General features: G+C 39.6%; 1 protein-coding gene across 2 annotated transcripts; it reads left to right on the plus strand.

The window, feature by feature from the left end:
* Positions 1 to 1,883: 1,883 nt before the first annotated feature.
* On the plus strand, positions 1,884 to 19,205 carry YEATS4 (YEATS domain containing 4). Of its 2 annotated transcripts, XM_055329375.1 has the most exons (7): positions 1,884 to 2,214; positions 5,091 to 5,210; positions 8,486 to 8,552; positions 8,662 to 8,756; positions 12,987 to 13,079; positions 13,170 to 13,257; positions 18,552 to 19,205. In XM_055329375.1, exons 1-7 carry the CDS (start codon positions 2,164 to 2,166, stop codon positions 18,719 to 18,721), a joined length of 684 nt encoding a protein of 227 aa, XP_055185350.1. In that variant the 5' UTR covers positions 1,884 to 2,163; the 3' UTR covers positions 18,722 to 19,205. The 2 variants fall into 2 exon arrangements, with proteins under 2 accessions (XP_055185350.1, XP_055185351.1); XM_055329376.1 differs by lacking the exon at positions 5,091 to 5,210.
* The last annotated feature ends 204 nt before the right edge of the window (positions 19,206 to 19,409 follow it).

Genomic DNA, 19,409 nt, shown 5'->3' on the forward strand with positions numbered 1-19,409 from the left:
TTATGCTTTCTTTCCTCTTTTCCATTTATTTGTGTTTTGTTCTATTTTCTGGGAGATTTCTTTGATTTTATTATCTGGCCTCTTAATTGATTTTTTTTTTCATTTCTACCACCATATTTTAAATTTCCAACAGCTCTTTTTTGTTCACTAAATGTTCCTTTTTTCTTTGTTTTGTGTTGCTTGCTATTTTTTACTTTATCTGAGTATAGTAATAATAACAGTTTTGTTTGTTTCTACTTTACTTCCCTATGCTCCCTATAATCTGCCATTTTGTTTCTTTTGAATTGTATCTTTCATATTAGAGGCATTTCTCAGTTATTTGGGAATCCTTATCTACTTAAATTTAGGAGTAGAAAACTAAAAGTTTAATTTGGAGTCCTAAGGGTCTATTGACCATGTGTACTTTGCTGAAGGATGATCAAGCTGGCTTGAGTCAGTTTCGTTGGGGGTCCTTAGATCTCCTCTCTTAGGCTGGTCAGACTCCCCAGAGGAGCTCTCCCTGTTGCCTGTTTGCCAGCATTTTAAGAGTTAAGTGAGAGACAGAGAGGCCCTGGGACCCAACAAGCATATGTTTCATTAATCTACCTATTTTCTGTATGGTAGTCCCTCCTCAACTCTTCCTGGTGGTCTATAAACCAGAGACCATGTTTTTCTCTGTTTTGTTCCTTGGTGGTAAATAACAGGTAATCTTTTAAAAATATTTTATTTATTTATTTATTCCTGAGAAACACACAGAGAGAGGCAGAGACACAGGCAGAGAGAGAAGCAGGTTCCATGCAGGGAGCCTGATGCGGGACTCCTGCATCCCTGGATCCTGGGTCACGACCTGGGCCCAAGGCAGGTGTTAAACCGCTGAGCCACCCAGGCTGCCCTCTCGTGGTTACTATTGCTAACGCTGCTCTAAACAGCGGTATTTTTGTATCCTTTGGGTAATACCAAGTAGTGCAATTGCTAGATCTAGCACAGTAGGGTTTTTGTTTTTGTTTTTTGTTTGTTAGTTTTTTAGGGAACCTTCATGCTGTTCTTAATGAGAAAGATTTAAACGTCATTCTTCTTATGGGAAAAAGCGCAACGTACAGGGAAAGCTGCAGGAAAGTGGATGGGAAAACGTTGGGGAAACCAAAGCTGGCGCGGCGGTCTGTCTTCTGAGTGAGGTTCCCCGCGACGTCATCCTCTAAAAGAGTGGGAGGGGGCAGCTCGGGTGGCGCAGCGGTTTAGCGCCGCCTTCGCCCAGGTCGTGACCCGGGATCCGGGGACCGAGTCCCGCATGGGGCTCCCTGCACGGAGCCTGCTTCTCCCTCTGACTGTGTCTCTGCCTCTCTCTGTGTGTCTCTCATGGATAAATAAATAAAATCTTCAAAAAAAAAAAAAAAAGGGCGCGAGGGCTGACGTCAGAGCCGGGCTCTGAGAGCCGGGCAGCCTAGCCCACAGGGGCCGGGCCGCAGCGACGAGCGCCCGGTGGCGTCTCAGGCTGCAGCCGACGCGCAGGCGCCTAGCGCGGCCCCGACCCCTGCGGGCGCAGCGAGGGAGCCCGGCGCCCTGTTCTGCCGCCGGCGGCACCGCCTCCGGGAAAGAGCAGGGAAAGGGAGAAGCCGGTAAATAACAAATCGGCGCTTCCTGCTCGGAGGGCTGGCTGAAAACGACGGAAAGCTGCAGGCGGGCCAGCGGGGTGGGCGAACTTGACCTCGGAATCGACCACGGACGAGCTCCGAGAGCCAACCCCTGGGTGGTTCCGTAGGCACCGGGCCTGGGGGCGCGCCAGGACCACCGCCCCGCCCCCTCCCGCCTCCAGCCCCGCCCCGCCCCGGCCACGCCCCGGCCACGCCCCGCCGGCTGGGCCACGGTCTGCGCCTGCGCACTCGCGCCGCCAGCTCCCTGCGCCTGCGCAGTCGCGCCGCCAGCGCTCCCGCTTCCGTGGGGCTCTCAGGCGCGGAGCTCCACGCGCTTCCGAGACGCCGCCTCCCGCCGCCCGCCCCGCCGCCGGCTTCCCGCCTCCCGCCGGCCGCCAGGACTTGGCCGCTCGTCGGCGTCGCGCCCTCGCTCCGCCAGGAACCAGCCGCCTGGGCCCCGCGCGGGAGGAGCGTGGCCTCTGACGGGAGCGGCGACCCCGCCGGCCCCGGTGTGTTTCCCTGGCGGCGGCGGCGGCTTCTTCCGTAGGACAATATGTTCAAGAGAATGGCCGAATTTGGGCCTGACTCCGGCGGGAGAGTGAAGGTCAGTGCCCGGCTCGCGCCGCCGTCCGCGTGGCTCTGGGGGCGGGGTCCCGGGGGCGGGGTCCCGGGGGCGGGGTCCCGGTCGCGCCTTCTCGGCCGGGGCGTGAGCTGCGGCTCCTGGACCGAGCGCGAGGCAGCGGCTGCGCGGGGGAGAGGGGCAGTCTGGGGTTTGGGTGATGTTTCGGCTGCGACTTGACCGGCTCTGCGCTCGCCTCGCCCCGCGGATGGCGTGACGGGGGGCGTGGACGTCGCTGATCCGGGCCCGCGGCGGCCTCGCCAGGTGACCCCGTGCGTGTGCAGGTGGGGCCTGAAGGGCGGGGCCGGCCCCGCGGCCCCACGCTGCCACCGCCCTAGCATCAAGGCTCGGAGACGACGGTCACTAAGGTTCCTTTTCTTTTGCAAGTTTCTTTTGCAAATGGGACACATTAACTCTCCCACTTTCTTTAAGATTTTGTTTATTTATGCATGACACAGAGAGAGAGAGAGAGAGAGAGAGGCAGAGACACGGAGGGAGAAGTAGGCTCCGTGCGGGGAGCCCGACGTGGGACTCGATCCCGGGATTCCCGGGTCACGACCTGGGCCGAAGGAAGGCGCTAAACCGCTGAGCCCTCTAGGGATCCCCTGGCACGTTGGCTTTTAAGGCAAGACTGACTGTCTGGTTCTTGATGGAACAGCTGTGTTTACAACCCTTCTCTGATCTTCGACTCATTGCAGAAAAGGAAATTTCTCTTTAAAATGAAGGGAGGGGGATCCCCTGGTGGCTCAGCGGTTTAGCACCGCCTGCAGCCCAGGACATGATCCTGGAGACCCGGGATCGAGTCCCACATCCGACGTAGGGCTCCCTGCATGGAGCCGCCTTCTCCCTCTGCCCGTGTCTCTGCCTCTCTCTATGTCTATCAGAATGAATGAATGAATGAATGAATGAGTCTTAAAAAAAAAAAAAAGAAGAAGAAGGGAGGGGGAATCCCCTGGTGGCTCAGCGGTTTAGCACCGCCTGCAGCCTGCAGCCCGCGGTGTGATCCTGGAAACCTGGGATGAGTCCCACGTCGGGCTCCCTGCATGGAGCCTGCTTCTCCCTCTGCCTCTCTCTCTCTGTTCTCTCATGAATAAATAAAATCTTAAAAAAAAAATAAAAAGAAGGGAGCCCCGTTTGCACCAACCTCTGTACTCTCAGCTGTATACAACTGTATCACGCATGGTGCTTTAATATCACCTGCAAAGTAGGAATTGTTGGAAAACTTAAGAAACTACCAACATTTAACGGAAAGGGAAAGATGGCAGGTAAAATCCATAATTCCAGGAACTTTGTAAGTATATCTTTTGTCCAAGCTTTGGGCAAGTCTTTGGATAGATAGGAAAGTGCTATTGAAGGCTTTAAAAAAAGTTAGCTTTTGGAGAAGAACTTAGAACTTTCTTTACTTGGGCCAGCCCCGGGGGGGGGGGGGGGGGGGGGGGGGGCTCAGCAGTTTAGCGCCACCTGCAGCTCGGGGCATGATCCTGGAGACCCAGGATCCAGTCCCATGTCTTTGGGCTCCCTGCATGGAGCCTGCTTCTCCCTCTGCCTGTCTCTGCCTCTCTCTCTCATAAATAAATAAATAAAATCTTTAAAAAAAACGACAAACTTTCTCTACTTGTAATCCTGTAAGCTTCAAAAAGTTAAGTCCAAAGTGATTTGAGAAAATTAGGCTTGGAGTCCTCACACACTTTTCCACAAAAGAGTGCATGTCATGTAAAGCTTTAAAATTAAGGATTTACTAATTGTTCTTGATTATTGTTTGGTAGGCATCTTTTTCCAATTTCAATAAATTTCCTTCGCTGGGATTTGGCTGTTCAATTTAGAGAAATTTCCTTCAGCTAGAAAGTCTATTGACAGATGAACCCCTTTGCATCACTGAGGAAATCTGCAAGTTTTAGCAATACAGTAACAGCTGCAGCATCTGTAATCTGCACCCCACGCCAGTGCTTCTTGTGCTCATTTTATTCAGGCATTGAACCTGATGCCCCACCTGTCGGCACTATAGGCGTCAGAGAACATTTACTGAGATTATTTAAATTCTCATACAAACTGCTTGCCTTCTTCTGGACTATCTTGAGGCTAATAGAGATTGAATTTTTAATTATCCAGCTTTTCCATTTGTTCACTGCTTTTCCTCGCTTCTTATTAACTGTTGACTACATTGGCACAGCCCTTTTCACATGTGGTCTATCTTGCTCTTTGACTTTCAGATACATTCTTACTGTTGAACATAGTTTCAAATTTCATGTGCAACAATTCAACGTTTTCTCCTCACTTGAAACCTGTCTCTCCTTTCCATAATAATATGGCAACAGTCAATACCTCTACCCTTAACCAGATGCGATGAGAAACATGTACCTACACCTCAGAACCTAACACATAAGTAATAAATTAAAAAAATGTTTGTCCTAATTCTACCTAAAGTCCTTTCCCAGACAGCCTTTAGTATTTGTACTGTGCTTTGGAAAACACTGCCATAAGCTGGTAAATCAGGACATTGTTCCCATCAGGTGATGGCAGTCAAAATTGGCGGTCTTAATTCCGGAGTCTCACTTTAAAGTTTGTGAATAAAGAGCACTTCACCTTTCTTCAAAAAAAAGAAAAGAAAAAATTATTTTTACATGATTTAAATCGACATTTTCAAAGTGGGAACATTGTAATTAATCTGGTATTTAGTTACTTGTGTTAATATTAAATGATTATTGTCTGCAGTTGATATTTTTGAGAGAAATCCATGTTATAGGCAAACGCTAGGTATTTAGATTGCCTGCCATTCCTTAAGACAAGTTTTCAGAGCTCTTATTCTGTATATTTGGGTAATAATACAAAATTAATTGGTGTTGAAATTACTTTTCTTTTAGGGGGTTACTATCGTTAAGCCAATAGTTTATGGTAATGTTGCTCGATATTTTGGAAAGAAAAGAGAAGAGGATGGGCACACCCATCAGTGGACCGTGTATGTAAAACCATATAGAAATGAGGTAGGCACTTGTTTCTTCTATAACTTTTTTGAAACCACAGTTTGGTTTTGATTGAAGATAAATTGTAATATTTTATAGTCACTTTTAAGTTATGGTAACAAGAACCATGCTATAAGCAGAGTATATGTTCCAATCATGTATTAATAAGTTAGCCCAGTATTTAATCAGGTGGTTAGCCCAGTATTTAATCAGGTGTTTCAGGAAGAGTAGTTAACACTTTTTAGGAACAATTTTTTTTTTTTAAGATTTTATTTATTTATTCATGAGAGACACACACACACAGAGAGAGAGAGAGAGTCAGAGACCCAGGCAGAGGGAGAAGCAGGCTCCATGCAGGGATCCCGATGCAGGACTCGATCCTGGGACTCCAGGATCATACCCTGGGCTGAAGGCAGGTGCTAAACCACTGAGCCACTCAGGTGTCCTGGAACAATTTGTTAATAAGACCATCAGAGAAGGTGAAAGACAAAACACTGTATAATCTGGCTGCTGGTAATTTTGTTTTGCTGCTGAATCTCTAATCCCTGGAACATAGTCCATAGTAGGTATTCAGCAGATAGTCATTGAATGAATATTTCTCAATATAAAACCCTTGAAAATTCACACAAAAACTTATGTGTGAATGTTTGTAGCCGCATTATTCATGATAGCCAAAAAAATGGAAACACCCCAAATATCTTTCAGCTGATGAATGGATAAATAAAATACAGCACATCCATACAATGGAATATTATTAGTAAAAGAAATAAAGTACTGATATATGCTACTACCACATGGAATAAATTTAGAAACATTATTGTAAGTGAAAGAAGCCAGACCAAAATCATATATTGGATGATTCCATTTTTATAAAATGTCCAGAATAGGCAAATCCGTAGACACAGAAAATAGATTAGTGGTTGCCAGTGGATGAGGCAAGGAGGGACTTAGAATTGAGTGCTGTTGGATGTGGGGTTTCTTTTTGTGTGATAAAAATATTCTAAAATTGATTGTGGGGATGGCTGTACAATTCTGAATGTACTAAAAAACCATTGAATAGTCATTATAAACGGGGGAATTGTGTGGTATGTGAATATCTTTTTTTTTTTTTTTGTATGTGAATATCTTGATAAAGGTCTTATTTAAAACAACAGCTCTTCAGTGACTACCTGTTGCCCTCAGGATAAAGTTAAAACTATCATATTTTAGGGGTGCCTGGCTCAGTCAGGCAGTCAGTAGAGCTTGTGACTCTTGATCTGGGGTTGTGAGTTCAAGCCCCATGCTGGGTATAGAGATGACTTAAAAATACAATCTTTAATTAAAAGATTTTAGAAAGTCTGCCGTGGTCTTTCCTAATTTTGTCTGCATTCTTATCCCTTGCTGTGTTTGCCTCATCATTTCCTTATACTCTACATTCATTCCATCAATACTAGATTACTCTCAGTTTCCCAAAGGGACACTCTTAAATATCTTTATTCATTCCTTCCTACCTACTCCATTCTTAGTGTTTCTTTAGGTCTTAGCTTAAGTGTACTTCCCTTTGAGCTACTCTCTTGATCTCCAAAGATCTAGATTAGGTGCCATTCCTGCAAATTTATACATATTGCCCTCCCTACACAGGTAACATTGAAATGCTGGTTTTCTTGTCAGCTCCCTACCCTAAGGATAAGAATCTGTTATTTACCATTGTAGCATCAGGTACCCAGTATTGGTAGTCACTCATATTTGTAGAAAATAATGAATGTTTTCCCAAAGAGTCTTCAAACGTGCTTATGAAAATCTGCTGCAAAAAAATGTTCATAATATAAAGTGATGAAAGCAGGTATCAGTATATCATTATATGACCTCAGTTTTTTAAAAATGTGGATAATAAGCACATAAAAAATGCCATGAAAGCAAATAAAAAGATTAATGAACACTACTGTCCAGTGTGACTGATTCTGTTTTGCATGTTCTTATTTTTCTACAATGAATTTTTTTGAAAAAGCCACTTTTCCTAGGAGAATCCCTTTTGCGTGCCAGCACTAGTGAATATGCTCCCGTGCTTCAAAATAAAATTGAGGAGTTTTCTGTCTGATGGTTCTAGGTTGCTTAGTTTAGTTGACCTTAGCTTTGTATAATAGAATTTTGTTCTTTAAATTTGCTTAGTTCTTAGATGTGCTTTAATTTATATGCTTATTTCTAAAAAGTATGTTGGAAATGTTTTTATAGTAAATAAAAATCTGGGATCCCTGGGTGGCACAGTGGTTTGGCGCCTGTCTTTGGCCCGGGGCGCGATCCTGGAGACCCGGGATCGAATCCCACATCGGGCTCCCTGCACGGAGCCTGCTTCTCCCTCTGCCTGTGTCTCTGCCTCTCTCTCTCTCTCTCTCTCTCTCTCTCTGTGACTGTCATAAAAAAAAAAAATTAGAAAATAAAAATCTTCCCACCTCTCTGCTCCTCCCCCCAATAATCAATCAATCAATCTTTGGGGCACCTCGGTAGCTTCATTGGTTAAGCATCTGCCTTCAGCTCAGATCATGATCCCAGGGTCCTGGTGGGATCCATCAGGCTTCTTGCTTGGCAGGGAGTCTGCTTCTCCCTCTTCCTCTGCCTGCCACTCCCCCTGCTTGTTCTCTCTCTCTCTCTCTCTTTCTCCCTTTATCTCTGCCAAATAAATTTTAAAAAGAAAATCAAAATTAATTTAGAGCATTGTCTGTAGAGATATATAAAAAAAGGATTTGCAAAACAAGTGAATGAGTGATGGGTATATTCCCGTATGAGTTCTGAAAGAATTCAACTCCGGTGTCCTTTGTTTAAATACCGAGGGCAGCCCTGGTGGCTTAGTGGTTTAGCGCTGCCTTTGGCCCAGGTTGTGATCCTAGAGACCCGGGATCGAGTCCCACGTCAGGCTCCCTGCACAGAGCCTGCTTCTCCCTCTGCCCCCACCCCTCTCTTTCTCTCTTTCTCACTCTGTGTCTCTCATGAATGAATAAAATAAAATCTTTAAAAAAATAATAAGTACCAAATCTGGGTATAACTCATGTTTTTTAGAAAATTAGGAGTCCAGTGGGGATTAAAGAGTGCACTTGTCATAGCAAGCACTGTGTAATGTGTGGAATTGTTGAATTACTATATTGTACACCTGAAACTATGAAATGTTAACTGTACATAAAAGTTTAAATAAAAGAAAATAAAATTAGATTCCATAAAATTTGAGGGAATGTATATTTTATAAAATTAGGTACAATACTCAGTGTATTTTACTCCTATTTTTATTGTAGATGGCAGAACTAATTAATTCCTCTGTATTGTAGGATATGTCAGCATATGTGAAAAAAATCCAATTTAAATTACATGAGAGCTATGGCAATCCTTTAAGAGGTACAGTACAGTTTTTTGATTCATAATAGATAATTTAACAAATTTAAAAAGATGTAGAAGACTGTATTAATTATTTATAATTTATAATTGTTTTTTTTTTTCTCTTCAGTTGTTACTAAACCTCCATATGAAATTACTGAAACAGGATGGGGTGAATTCGAAATAATCATCAAAATATTTTTCATTGACCCTAATGAAAGACCTGTGAGTAACGATAATCTTTGCATAAAATAGATTTTTATAATCGTGAAAATGTTATATACTTAATGAATAGTTTGTTATGTGTTAACATTTTTATTCAGATAAACTTTATGTAAGCTTTTAGCATGATGTATGTATCTTGCCATGAGTTAAGTAAGGTTTTTCATTTTAATGGGGAGTGCCTCTCGAAACTTAGTTTTCAAGCATGGAAAGAAGGGATATAACGTGGACTTTTCTCAGAAAGAAACCATGGAATCATGTGATTACTATAGCAAAAAAGCTTAAAATTCATTAATAATTATTTGGTTATCAGTAATAAGACTAATCCATTTGTTGTCTGGAATGAGAGTATCTAGCTTTTTATAGTAAAAAAAAGCCCTAGCAACAGTCTTCCTGCTTTTTCAAGTTGCTATCAGTACTAGAAGCTTTACTTTCTATTTTATTCATGAATTTTTATTTATAACCACTGATTTTTTTTTTCATCTTTTGATCTCTTATTAGATTATTGCTTGGTAATGTAAAAAGTCCCTTAAAACTTTCACTTTGATCCCTCAGGAGTTTTGTGAGATTGATGATACCATCTTAGAGATGAGGATTCTAAGGTTTGGGGATCAAGTCATATGCTCAAAAACACAAACTGTGGCAGAACTAGTTTTTGAACCCAAGTTATTTGCATTCAGACCTCACATTCTTTCCATTACCCTTTCTTTTGGCTAAAACCACTCAACTTGTTCTGTTTGTAAACCCACAGGGTCACAACTCAGTTATGGCTCTTTCCTTCCACATTGTTATTGTTGGTATTTAACTCTAGTTTCAGGTCATCATCGTTAATTTTCATCTTGGTAGATTGAGTTCATTCCTTTAGCACCATTTACACTTTAGTAATCAGGTTACATTTTGAAAATTGTATGTGCTTCTAAAGGAGCTGTGACTTGAGCCTGTAGTTCAGAAAATTAGTTCTTAGTGGACTGCACCAAAGATATCAGAATTTTTTAAAAATTGAAACTCTGGATCCCATCCCCTGGAGAGTCTGATTTAGTAGGTTTGGATTGGGGCCAACACCCCGGGTGATTCTGGTGCACAGTAATATTTAGGACCAATAGATAGAGGCCACGCTCTTCCTACATAGGAATTCAAGTGAGAGTCTTGTTTGGTCTTGCTGTCTCCAGTAGAGAGACTATTGAGTTTTGTTGTTACGTGAAACATCCTATTCATATTTGGGGTAGTTCAAGTGGTAAGAAAGCTCTAGTTTATGTTAAGCTTCATTCAGTTTTTTACTGATAACTATTCATACATTTGGTTTTTTTTCTCCTAAATAACATTTATAGCTCATTTAATTATTTTCCATGTGATGAGGTTTCCAGATCTCCTATCTTCCTTTTGTCCTTCTAGAATACTCTCAACAGGGCACCTGGGTGACTCAGTTAAGTATCTGCCTTCAACACAGGTCATGATCCTCAGGGTCCTGGGAGTGAGCCCCGCGTTGGGCTCCCTGCTCAGTGGGGAGCCTGCTTCTTGCTCTCCCTGTGCTGCTGCCCCTGCTTATCCTCTCTCACATTCTGTCAAATAAACAAAATCTTAAAAAAAAAAAAAAAAAAAAAAAAACTTTCAAAAGACATTATATTCTACCTGGCAAGAAATTATTAATGTCCATTATTTGCCAATATACTATTCAAGGATACAGGGATGAGATACTGCTCTTGTCCTTAATGAAAATAGTCTGTTAGGGAGAAAACACAGAAATACAGCAGATGTTGAGAGAGAAGAAAAATCTGCTACTGGGGCAGAAACTCTTTTTAACTTTGTGAGATTGCGTAGCCTTACCTGGCTGTCCTTCATCGGTCTTACCCACCACTCCCAATTGGAAAATACACTGAAAGAAGTCATTGTGTCATATAACTTCATTATGAAACCATTCTCAAAGTCCACTCTTGGAAAGAATGGTTATTGTACTTCTGCAGTAATTAATTTATTGAATACGTTTCCATACAGATCTACACAGGCCTAAATTTTATTACCCAAGAACTGGTGTCGTTTTCTTTTAGTATGATGAAACCATTATACTTTAGTAATTGTTGGCTCTTTAAGTCATGAAGGCTTATTTAAAATATAAAAGAAAGACAAAAGTAATGTGTGATTTATTTCTGTTACCCAGCAACCTATTATATATCAAACCATTCTAAAAGGAATGGTTCCTTAAAAAAAAAAAAAAAAAGCTAAAATTGGGTTTTTATTCCTAGAAATATTTTCATGGCTAGCATAGGCATTTTCATTGCTCTGAGAATCTTCAAACACCTGTCAAAATTAGAGACATCTGTCTTTACATTTTTCATTGTCTTTGTCTATATGAATGGCTTTAGGTGTCTGAATAATAAATTCAAGGAAGTACAGTTTTAAGTTGTTCTTAAATTGTAAAACTAAGATATGCACATGGTTTTATTTATTTTATTTATTTTATTTATTTTTATTTTTTTTATGCACATAGTTTTAAAAAAGATTTTAAAAACAAAAAATAGAAGTCTCCTGTGTCAATTTCTTAGGGCTGCCATAACAAAGCATCATAAGCTGAGTGGCTAAAAACAACAGGTATCTCACAGTTCTGGACACTAGAAGTCCAAAATCAAGGTATTGGTCATGCTCTCTCCAGAACCTCTAGGGAAGGATCCTTTCTTGCCTCTTCTAGTTCCTGGTAGCCACAGGTGTTTCTTGGTATTGGTGGCATAACTAAAATCTTTGCCTTCATTGTCACCTGGCTCCTCTCCCTCCTTGTCTCTGTGTCTCTTATGAGGACATCCATCATGTTGGATTAGGGCCTAACCTGAGAACTCCCATCTTAAGTTGATTACATCTGTTTCAAAAGAAGGTCACATTTACTAGTACTGAGGGTTAGGGCTTCGGCATATCTTTTAGGGGGACACAGTTCAACCCATCACATCTTTATCCCATCTCTGGCCCCTTCCGTAGGAAAACTACAGTGATTGTTTTCAGTTTCTCTAGAAATTACTCCCATGTATCTCATATATTTAAATCTCTGTTCAGATTTTTCAGTTTTCAATAGTACCTGTCATCATCTCCTCATGTGAGGACAGATGATCCTTTTTCTTCATTGTTCCAGGCTTTTTTCATTTCACTGGAGGAATTTCTTTAGAAAGGATGCCTGAGAAATAAACCTTCAGAGCCTTTGCTACCTGAAAATATCGTTATTTTTACCTCATACTTGATTGTTTGGGTAAAAAAGTCTAAATTTCACAGGGGGATATGCTCTCTTGTCTTTGAGTGATTGGAGAAAGGAAGGTTAACAGACCCAGCCACCGCAAAGCATTCTTGACTTCTGTACTTGGCAGCGTTGGGCTTGAAGCCTCCCTGTCTCTGCTGGCTCCAACCTCTGCTGCTGTTTTCAACCTTAACTTTTCGTTGTGAATTTCTCTTTATCCACCTGTGTGGTCTTACCTCCTTTTTGTCTACTTGAGAAATTTGTCAAATTATCTTTAAGTATGGCGTATGATACATGTTCCTTATAATTATTTTAGCTAACCGTTTGGAAAATTCTTTGAGGCCTCTGAATTGGTTTCTACACCTTCAATATCAACTCTACTGTTTTACTAGCCAAGTTTTATTTTGCTCAAGTAATCACGCATTGTGCTGCAAAGGTTTTCCTTTGATTTCGTGTCATACATGTTTTTATGTATTTTGAAGACCTGTTGCTTCTACCAAAGTGAATTAACATTGACTGACTTTTGTTTATTATGTTATAGACCACCAGAGAAAATTTCTTGGCGTCACTGAGCATTTTAGTATTGGTTATTTATTTTGAAAGTGTCAAATCTTTTCTCCCCCTGTAAATTTGTAAACTAATCTTCACAGAATAACTGTCAAAATTAATCTGATTTCACTTATGGAAGTAAAAAAATTCCCATCTTCATGATTTTCCAGTTTAGTTTCTATAGCTGTATTTCATGTTATTTTTCTACATAGTCTTTCTGTAGAGATGTTTTATAACATCCATACCTACCCTCTTTAAAACATTCAGCTTTAGTAGATGTGGATGGATAATAATACCTAATAGAAAAATAGAAGTACAGAATTTGATTTGCCACACAGTAAGTTGTAGTTAAGATAATTCTGCATTTGAAATATTAACTAATTCTACTTTCTAATTCAGTTACAGAAATCATGATGTCTCACGGTGATGAAAACCATTGCACAGATGTGACATCTGTTTTTATTTCACAGGTAACCCTCTATCATTTATTAAAGCTGTTTCAGTCAGACACCAATGCAATGCTGGGAAAAAAGACAGTGGTTTCAGAGTTCTATGATGAAATGGTAAGAAGATTTTATAATGAGAATTTTAAAAGCATTTTAAGTTATAGAACTTTGAAGTTATTGGGCTACTTTTTCATTCTATCCCATTAGATATTTCAAGACCCAACAGCAATGATGCAACAATTGTTAACAACATCTCGCCAGCTAACATTAGGAGCCTATAAGCATGAAACAGAATGTAAGTGCCATGAATTCATAATTAATCCTAAAAAATGATGTATTCTATAATGGTGAAAAGATTATGATTAGTGACTATTACTGTTTTTCTAAGGATATATAAAAGTAAATTTTTAAGAGTTAAAAAATATACAGTATAGTACTGTAAATGTATTTTCTCTTCCTTTAACATTTTTTTCTAGCTTTATTATACAGACTAAATATATATAATATTCAAAATATGTGTTAATTGATTCTTAGTAAGGCTTCAATTAAAACAAATATTAATTGAAACAGTAGTCTCTTAGTAGTGAAGTATTTGGGAAGTTAAGTTATACACAGTTTTGACTGTCACCGGGTTGGGTAAGGGAGAGTGGTCAGCACCCCTAAAGTCTGTGTTGTTTCAGGGTCAACTGTAATTGTGTTCTGCAGGGTTCTTCACACAGACTTTATGACCAAAGACTAGTAAACAGAAAATGGTTGAGTGACAGGTTAAGCAAGATTAACGAAAAGCTATCCTTAAATGTAATTAGGGAATAAAAGACAGTATTTCAGAGAATGTGAGAGGCTGTCTTTTACCTTTCTGAAAGTATATATACTTTGTGAATAATTTAAAACATCCTTCTTAGGGGTTTCTATAGTAATACATATTTTTTTTCTTGTCTCTCTCCTACCTCAGCCTAGCATCTGGCAAAGTGCCTTTCACTCAGTATGCATTTGTTAATTGATATGGAGAGAGAGGGAGTAAGGGAATAAAAATTTTTGCATGGTAAAACGCTCTAAACAAAGTCTAAAGGCAGACAAGCCACGAAAAAATATCGTACTCCTATCACAAATGACGAGTTTCTTTAATGTATAAAGAGCTCCTACACATCAGTAAGAAATGCCGATAACTAAAAAGTTTCTGCACAGCAAAGGAAAGCACCACCAAAATGAAAAGGCAACATACCGAATGGGAAAAAACATATTTACAGATTATATATCTGATAAGGGATTAATATCCGAAACAAAGAACTCCACAACTCAGTAGCAAAAAAGAAGCAAATAATCCAGTTTAAAAATGAGCAAGTTTAAAAATGAGATTGTTTTCCAAAGAAGACCTACAGATGACCAACAGGTACATGAAAAGGTGCTCAGTATCACTAATCTTCAGAGAAATGCAACTTAAAATTAGAATGAGATATGACCTCACACCTAGAAAATGGCTGTTATCTAAGGGACAAGAAATAAGTGTTGGCAAGGATGTAGAGAAAAGGAAACCCTGATATGCTGTTGGTAGGAATATAAATTGGTGCAGCCACTATGGAAAACAGCATGGAAATTCGAAAATTTCAAAAAATTAAAAACAGAACTACCATATGATTCAGTAATGCCACTTCTGGATATTTCTCTGAAGAAAACAAATATTAATTGAAAATTGAGGTGCTAATAGAATCCCCCATTTTAATTGCAACATTATTTACAATAGCCCAATATGAAAACAACCTAAGTGTCTATTGATGAATGAATAAAGAAAATGGGGTATATACACAATGGAATATTATTCAGCCATAAAAAAAGAAGGAAATCTTAACATTTGTGACAACATGGATGGACCTTGAGGGCATTAGGCTAAGTGAAGTAAGTCAGAGAAAGAAATGCCAAATGATCTCACTTCCATATGAAATATTAAAAAAAAAAAAAAACCCACAGTGCCTAGGCAGCTCGGTCAGTTAAGCGCGTCTGACTCTTAATTTTTGGCTCAGGTCATGATCTCAGAGTGGAAATCAAGTACCACATTGGGCTTCACACTCAGCAGGGAGTCTGCTCTTCTCTCACCCTCTCTCCCTATTCACACAGGCATTCATGCTCTTTATCTAAAATAAATAAATCTTAAAACAAGCTCATAGAGACCAGATTGGTGATTGTCAGAGGTGAGGGTGGGAGGTTGGTGAAATGGCTGAAAGGGGTCAAAAGGCACAAACTTCCAGTTATAAAATAAATAAGTCATGGGGATGTAACTAGTTAGCAATACTGTATTGCATATTGGAAAGTTGCTAAGAGATCTTAAAAGTTCTCATCACCGGAAAATAAATTTTGTAACTGTGGTGACAGTGTTAATTAACTAGACTTACTGTGATGATCATTTTGCAGTATATACAAATGTGGAATCATTATGTTGTACACCTGAAACTAATGTCGGTTCTACCTCAATTTTTTAAAAAGTCAATGTGATAGAAAAAATAGCAAAGGAAAGACAGACAATCCATAAAAAGGAAGGGAGAAATGTCTCTTCTAAACATAAAAAGATTGGTCAGCCTCAGTAGTAAAAATAGAATGCAAATTACTCTGAAATACCATTTTTAACCTTTTTGGGTAACTGAGACCAAGGAGTTGATGTAGTAGGGAAACAGACATACAATGCTAGTGGGATTATAAATTAATAGAACCTTTAAGAGTCATTTGCCATTCCTTCAAAGTTACATACATCCTTCGACCCAACAGTTGTACTTGCAGTTGTTTATCCTACCAATGTGCTGATTTTCCCACAAGTATACTGAAATAATTTTGCACAGCAGACACATATAGCATTGTTTGTAAAAGAAAAAATGGAAATACTCAGTGTACATCAAAGGGGACAGATTAATATCCATTAGGTGAGATCATCTGTAGCCATTAAAAGAATGAGAGAGCTGTATGGTAGATACAGAATAGGCTTTTAGACATAAGCAAGATGCAGCACAGTTTGTCGATAGTGTGATACCACTTGTTTTGGGGGCGAGAAGAAATCACACTTAGATGTGTGCTGGTCTGTGGACAAATTATTTCTGGAAAGATACCAAATAAACTTAAAACTGATTGTCTCCAGGAAGAAACACTGGTGGGTGGGTGGGGCAGGAGTGAAAGGAGACATTTTTTTCATTATCTACATTTTTCAGTCTTTTAATTTTTGAGCCTTAATTTCTGTTTCAAAAGCAATTTCAAAGTTAAAAGCAGTGAAAGAAATCACAAAGAAAAATAAGGATCATTTTGATAATATAAAATTGTATTATTGTATTTTAAAATGTATCATAAAAAGAAAGTCACCAGCTGTATAAATATTGCATGTTTTTAATGTGCTAGATGCTTTACATTTATTACTTAATCCTCAGCCTCTGAGAAATACAGTTTTAACTGTACTAAATAGAAAAGATTGAGGGAGACTTAGGAGATATCAGCGTTAGCTAATAAGGGGCCAAGGTTGTATTTGAACTAAAGTGTTTCTGATTTCAAAGGGTTTTTCTCCCCCACCAAACCATGCTGCCTTGAGTTAGTGTTCATTTTATCAAAAGTACAACCGTGGGACGCCTGGGTGGCTCTGGTTGAGCAGCTGCCTTCAGCTCAGGGTATGTTGCCCAGGATTGAGTCCCACATCGGACTTGATCCCTGTGAGGAGCCTGCCTCTTCTCCTGCCTGTGTGTCTGCCTCTCTCTGTGTCTTTCTTGAAAAAACAAAATCTTTAAAAAAGAAAAAAAAAAAGTACAACCGTGCTTTAATAGTCATTAGCAGCAGTTACCTGAAACGTCCACAAGATGGAAATGCTAGACAGAAGTCGGCATTTTTCTTTGTAAAACAAAATGCTGCACTGTCCAAGTGGGATATTTAAATAGCTGTATTCTATTTTGCAGTAATGATATTTTCTTTAGTAATTTGTTATATAACAGGCTTAGAAAGTTAAATATCATTTAGTGTTCCTCTACCATAATGGTAGTTAGGATGGCTTTTTATGTACCTGACCGTATTCTAGATACTTTATATACATTAATTCGTTTAAAATTTTTGAATAAAGTTTTACATATGAACTTCTTACATAAAAGTTTACAGGTCTGCTTTCCTAAGATGCTAGCTGGTCATTAATACCAGTAGGAGTCATTCCACAAACACCAAGAAAGTAGAAAAACTCAACTAAGGGCACATTATCTCCCAGAATTTCTGCAAAACCATTAAGACTAGTTTGGGGAAAAGAAATAGGTTGCAAAATAAACTAAATGAGACAATTAAAACTAGAAGTTAGGGGCACCTGGGTGGCTCATTTGGCTAAACATTTACTTTTGGCTCGGGTCATGATCCCAAAATACTGGGATTGAGCTCTGCAGGAGCCCACATCCAGCTCCCTTGCTCAGTGGGGAGTCTACTTCTCCCCCGTCACCCCCACCCCACCCCCGCTCCTTGTCTTGTGCTCTCTGGCTCACTCTCTCTGGCAAATAAATAAAATCTTAAAAAAAAAATCAGATAAAGCTTCAGAGAGGTGTACTGTAGGCCTATGTTAGGGGAGGTTTTAAATAAAACCAGAAGTTAAAATTTTTTTAAAAATGTTTTTCACATAATATGAGGTGTTCATTATGGTCTCATTATAATATGCATCATTATAATGGGAAGTGGGCATAGAAATAACAGTGGCACAGCTAGTAAATGGTACAGCTGGAATTTAAACCTAGGTGGTTATTGCTAATCTTTTTCTTAAAAAGATAAGGGTTTGTTTTACTGGTGTGATTGTTTTTTCTTTTTTTAACTAAGTTTTTTTTTTAAGATTTTTATTTATTTATGAGAGACAGAGAGAGAGAGAGAGAGAGAGAGGGAGGCAGACAGACACAGGAAGAGGGAGAAGCAGGTTCCATGCAGCGAGCCCCATGTGGGACTCCATCCCAGGCCTCTAAGATCACACCCTGGGCCAAAGGCAGGTGCTCAACCGCTGAGCCACCCAGGGATCCTCTACCAGTGTGATTCTTTTTTTTTTTTTTTTAAAGAGGTTTTTTGTTTGTTTGTTTGTTTTAATTCATTCATGAGAGAGACACAGAGAGAAGCAGGCTCCATTCAGGGAGCCCGATGTGGGACTCGATCCCAGGACTTCAAGATCATGCCCTGGGCTGAAGGCAGTGCTAAACCGCTGCGCCACCAGGGTTGCCCTACCGGTGTGATTCTATGTAAGTTTTACCTGTACATATATTGAAGAGCGCTATTTAGTTAGCTCTTATTGGCTGGGTGTCTCTTGGATTGTATGCCACCTTATTTCCAAATTAACATGGGTATGGGGAGAAAAACTAGGACGTTATATCTTAACATCTTAATTGGGAAATAAAATGTGAATGGCCATAATTTCAACCTTAGTTGTAGAAAACATCTTGGATTCTCTTGTGAGAGTTTAAACTTTCTACCCACTTCCCTGTGTTTAATGTGTCTTAAGTTAACATTTCATCATGGAAACTGACCTAAGGAAATGCCATATTTATTACTCTCTGACATACTTTATACATGTGAGAAAAATGAAATAGTTAAAGAAAAATATGTTTTCCTTAGTTGCAGAACTTGAAGTGAAAACCAGAGAAAAATTAGAAGCTGCGAAGAAAAAAACAAGCTTTGAAATTGCAGAGCTTAAGGAGAGATTAAAGGCAAGTCGTGAAACTATAAATTGTTTAAAAAATGAAATCAGGAAACTTGAAGAAGATGATCAGACAAAAGAGATATAAACAGTTCTAAGAGAACTTGAGTAAGCTAAGCTGAAAATAAGATGGACTTTAAGGGAGAAATGGACTGCAGATGCCATGGTGTTTCTTAGAGAAACAGCACATGTAGTTGTTGGCCACAGATTTCCCAGCAAGGGGATCAAAGGATTTGTACTTTTCAAGCAATCTTTAAGGTAAAATATATGTATGTAATAAGAAAGAATGCTGTATAGGCATTTTATCAACCCATTTTAGGGTAATTCTCATGTTAAGCACAATTTAAAAAATTTTTTTGCATTGTATGTATAGCTCATCCTTTTGACAGGCATCACAATTTCATATTAACGTGTGAGTTATACAAATTTTGTATTTACCTGGTAGAATTAGTGGGTAAATTAACATGTATATTTAATTTTTAAAGTTCGTAACCTCTCCCCATCCTACCTCTTTTGTATCTGTTGTGCCCACTGCCCAGTAAGCACTCAATAAATGTAGTTTATAGATCTTGTGTCTGCCTCTTGATGTGTTTCTTCCTCTTTAAATAAGCACCTGTAGCTCTCTCATTACAATTAATGTATCTCCATTTTGGCAAAGATCATATTCTAAGTGTTGTTCTGCCTAAGTACCGCATGTCATTAGTTTTCACTTAGAAAATATATAATCCTTCATACGTTTTCCAAAGATACATAGGAAGCAACTATGTATCAACTTC

This window comes from Nyctereutes procyonoides, unplaced genomic scaffold (assembly GCF_905146905.1).
Source record: "Nyctereutes procyonoides isolate TBG_1078 unplaced genomic scaffold, NYPRO_anot_genome, whole genome shotgun sequence".
NCBI classification, from domain to species: domain Eukaryota; kingdom Metazoa; phylum Chordata; class Mammalia; order Carnivora; family Canidae; genus Nyctereutes; species Nyctereutes procyonoides.

Coding starts and splice junctions, on each gene's coding strand:
- YEATS4 (XM_055329375.1), top strand. CDS start 2,164: ATGTTCAAGAGAATGGCCGAATTTGGGCCTGACTCCGGCGGGAGAGTG. Junction 13,080..13,169: donor CAGAGTTCTATGATGAAATG/GTAAGAAGATTT, acceptor CTATCCCATTAG/ATATTTCAAGACCCAACAGC. Junction 13,258..18,551: donor CTATAAGCATGAAACAGAAT/GTAAGTGCCATG, acceptor TGTTTTCCTTAG/TTGCAGAACTTGAAGTGAAA.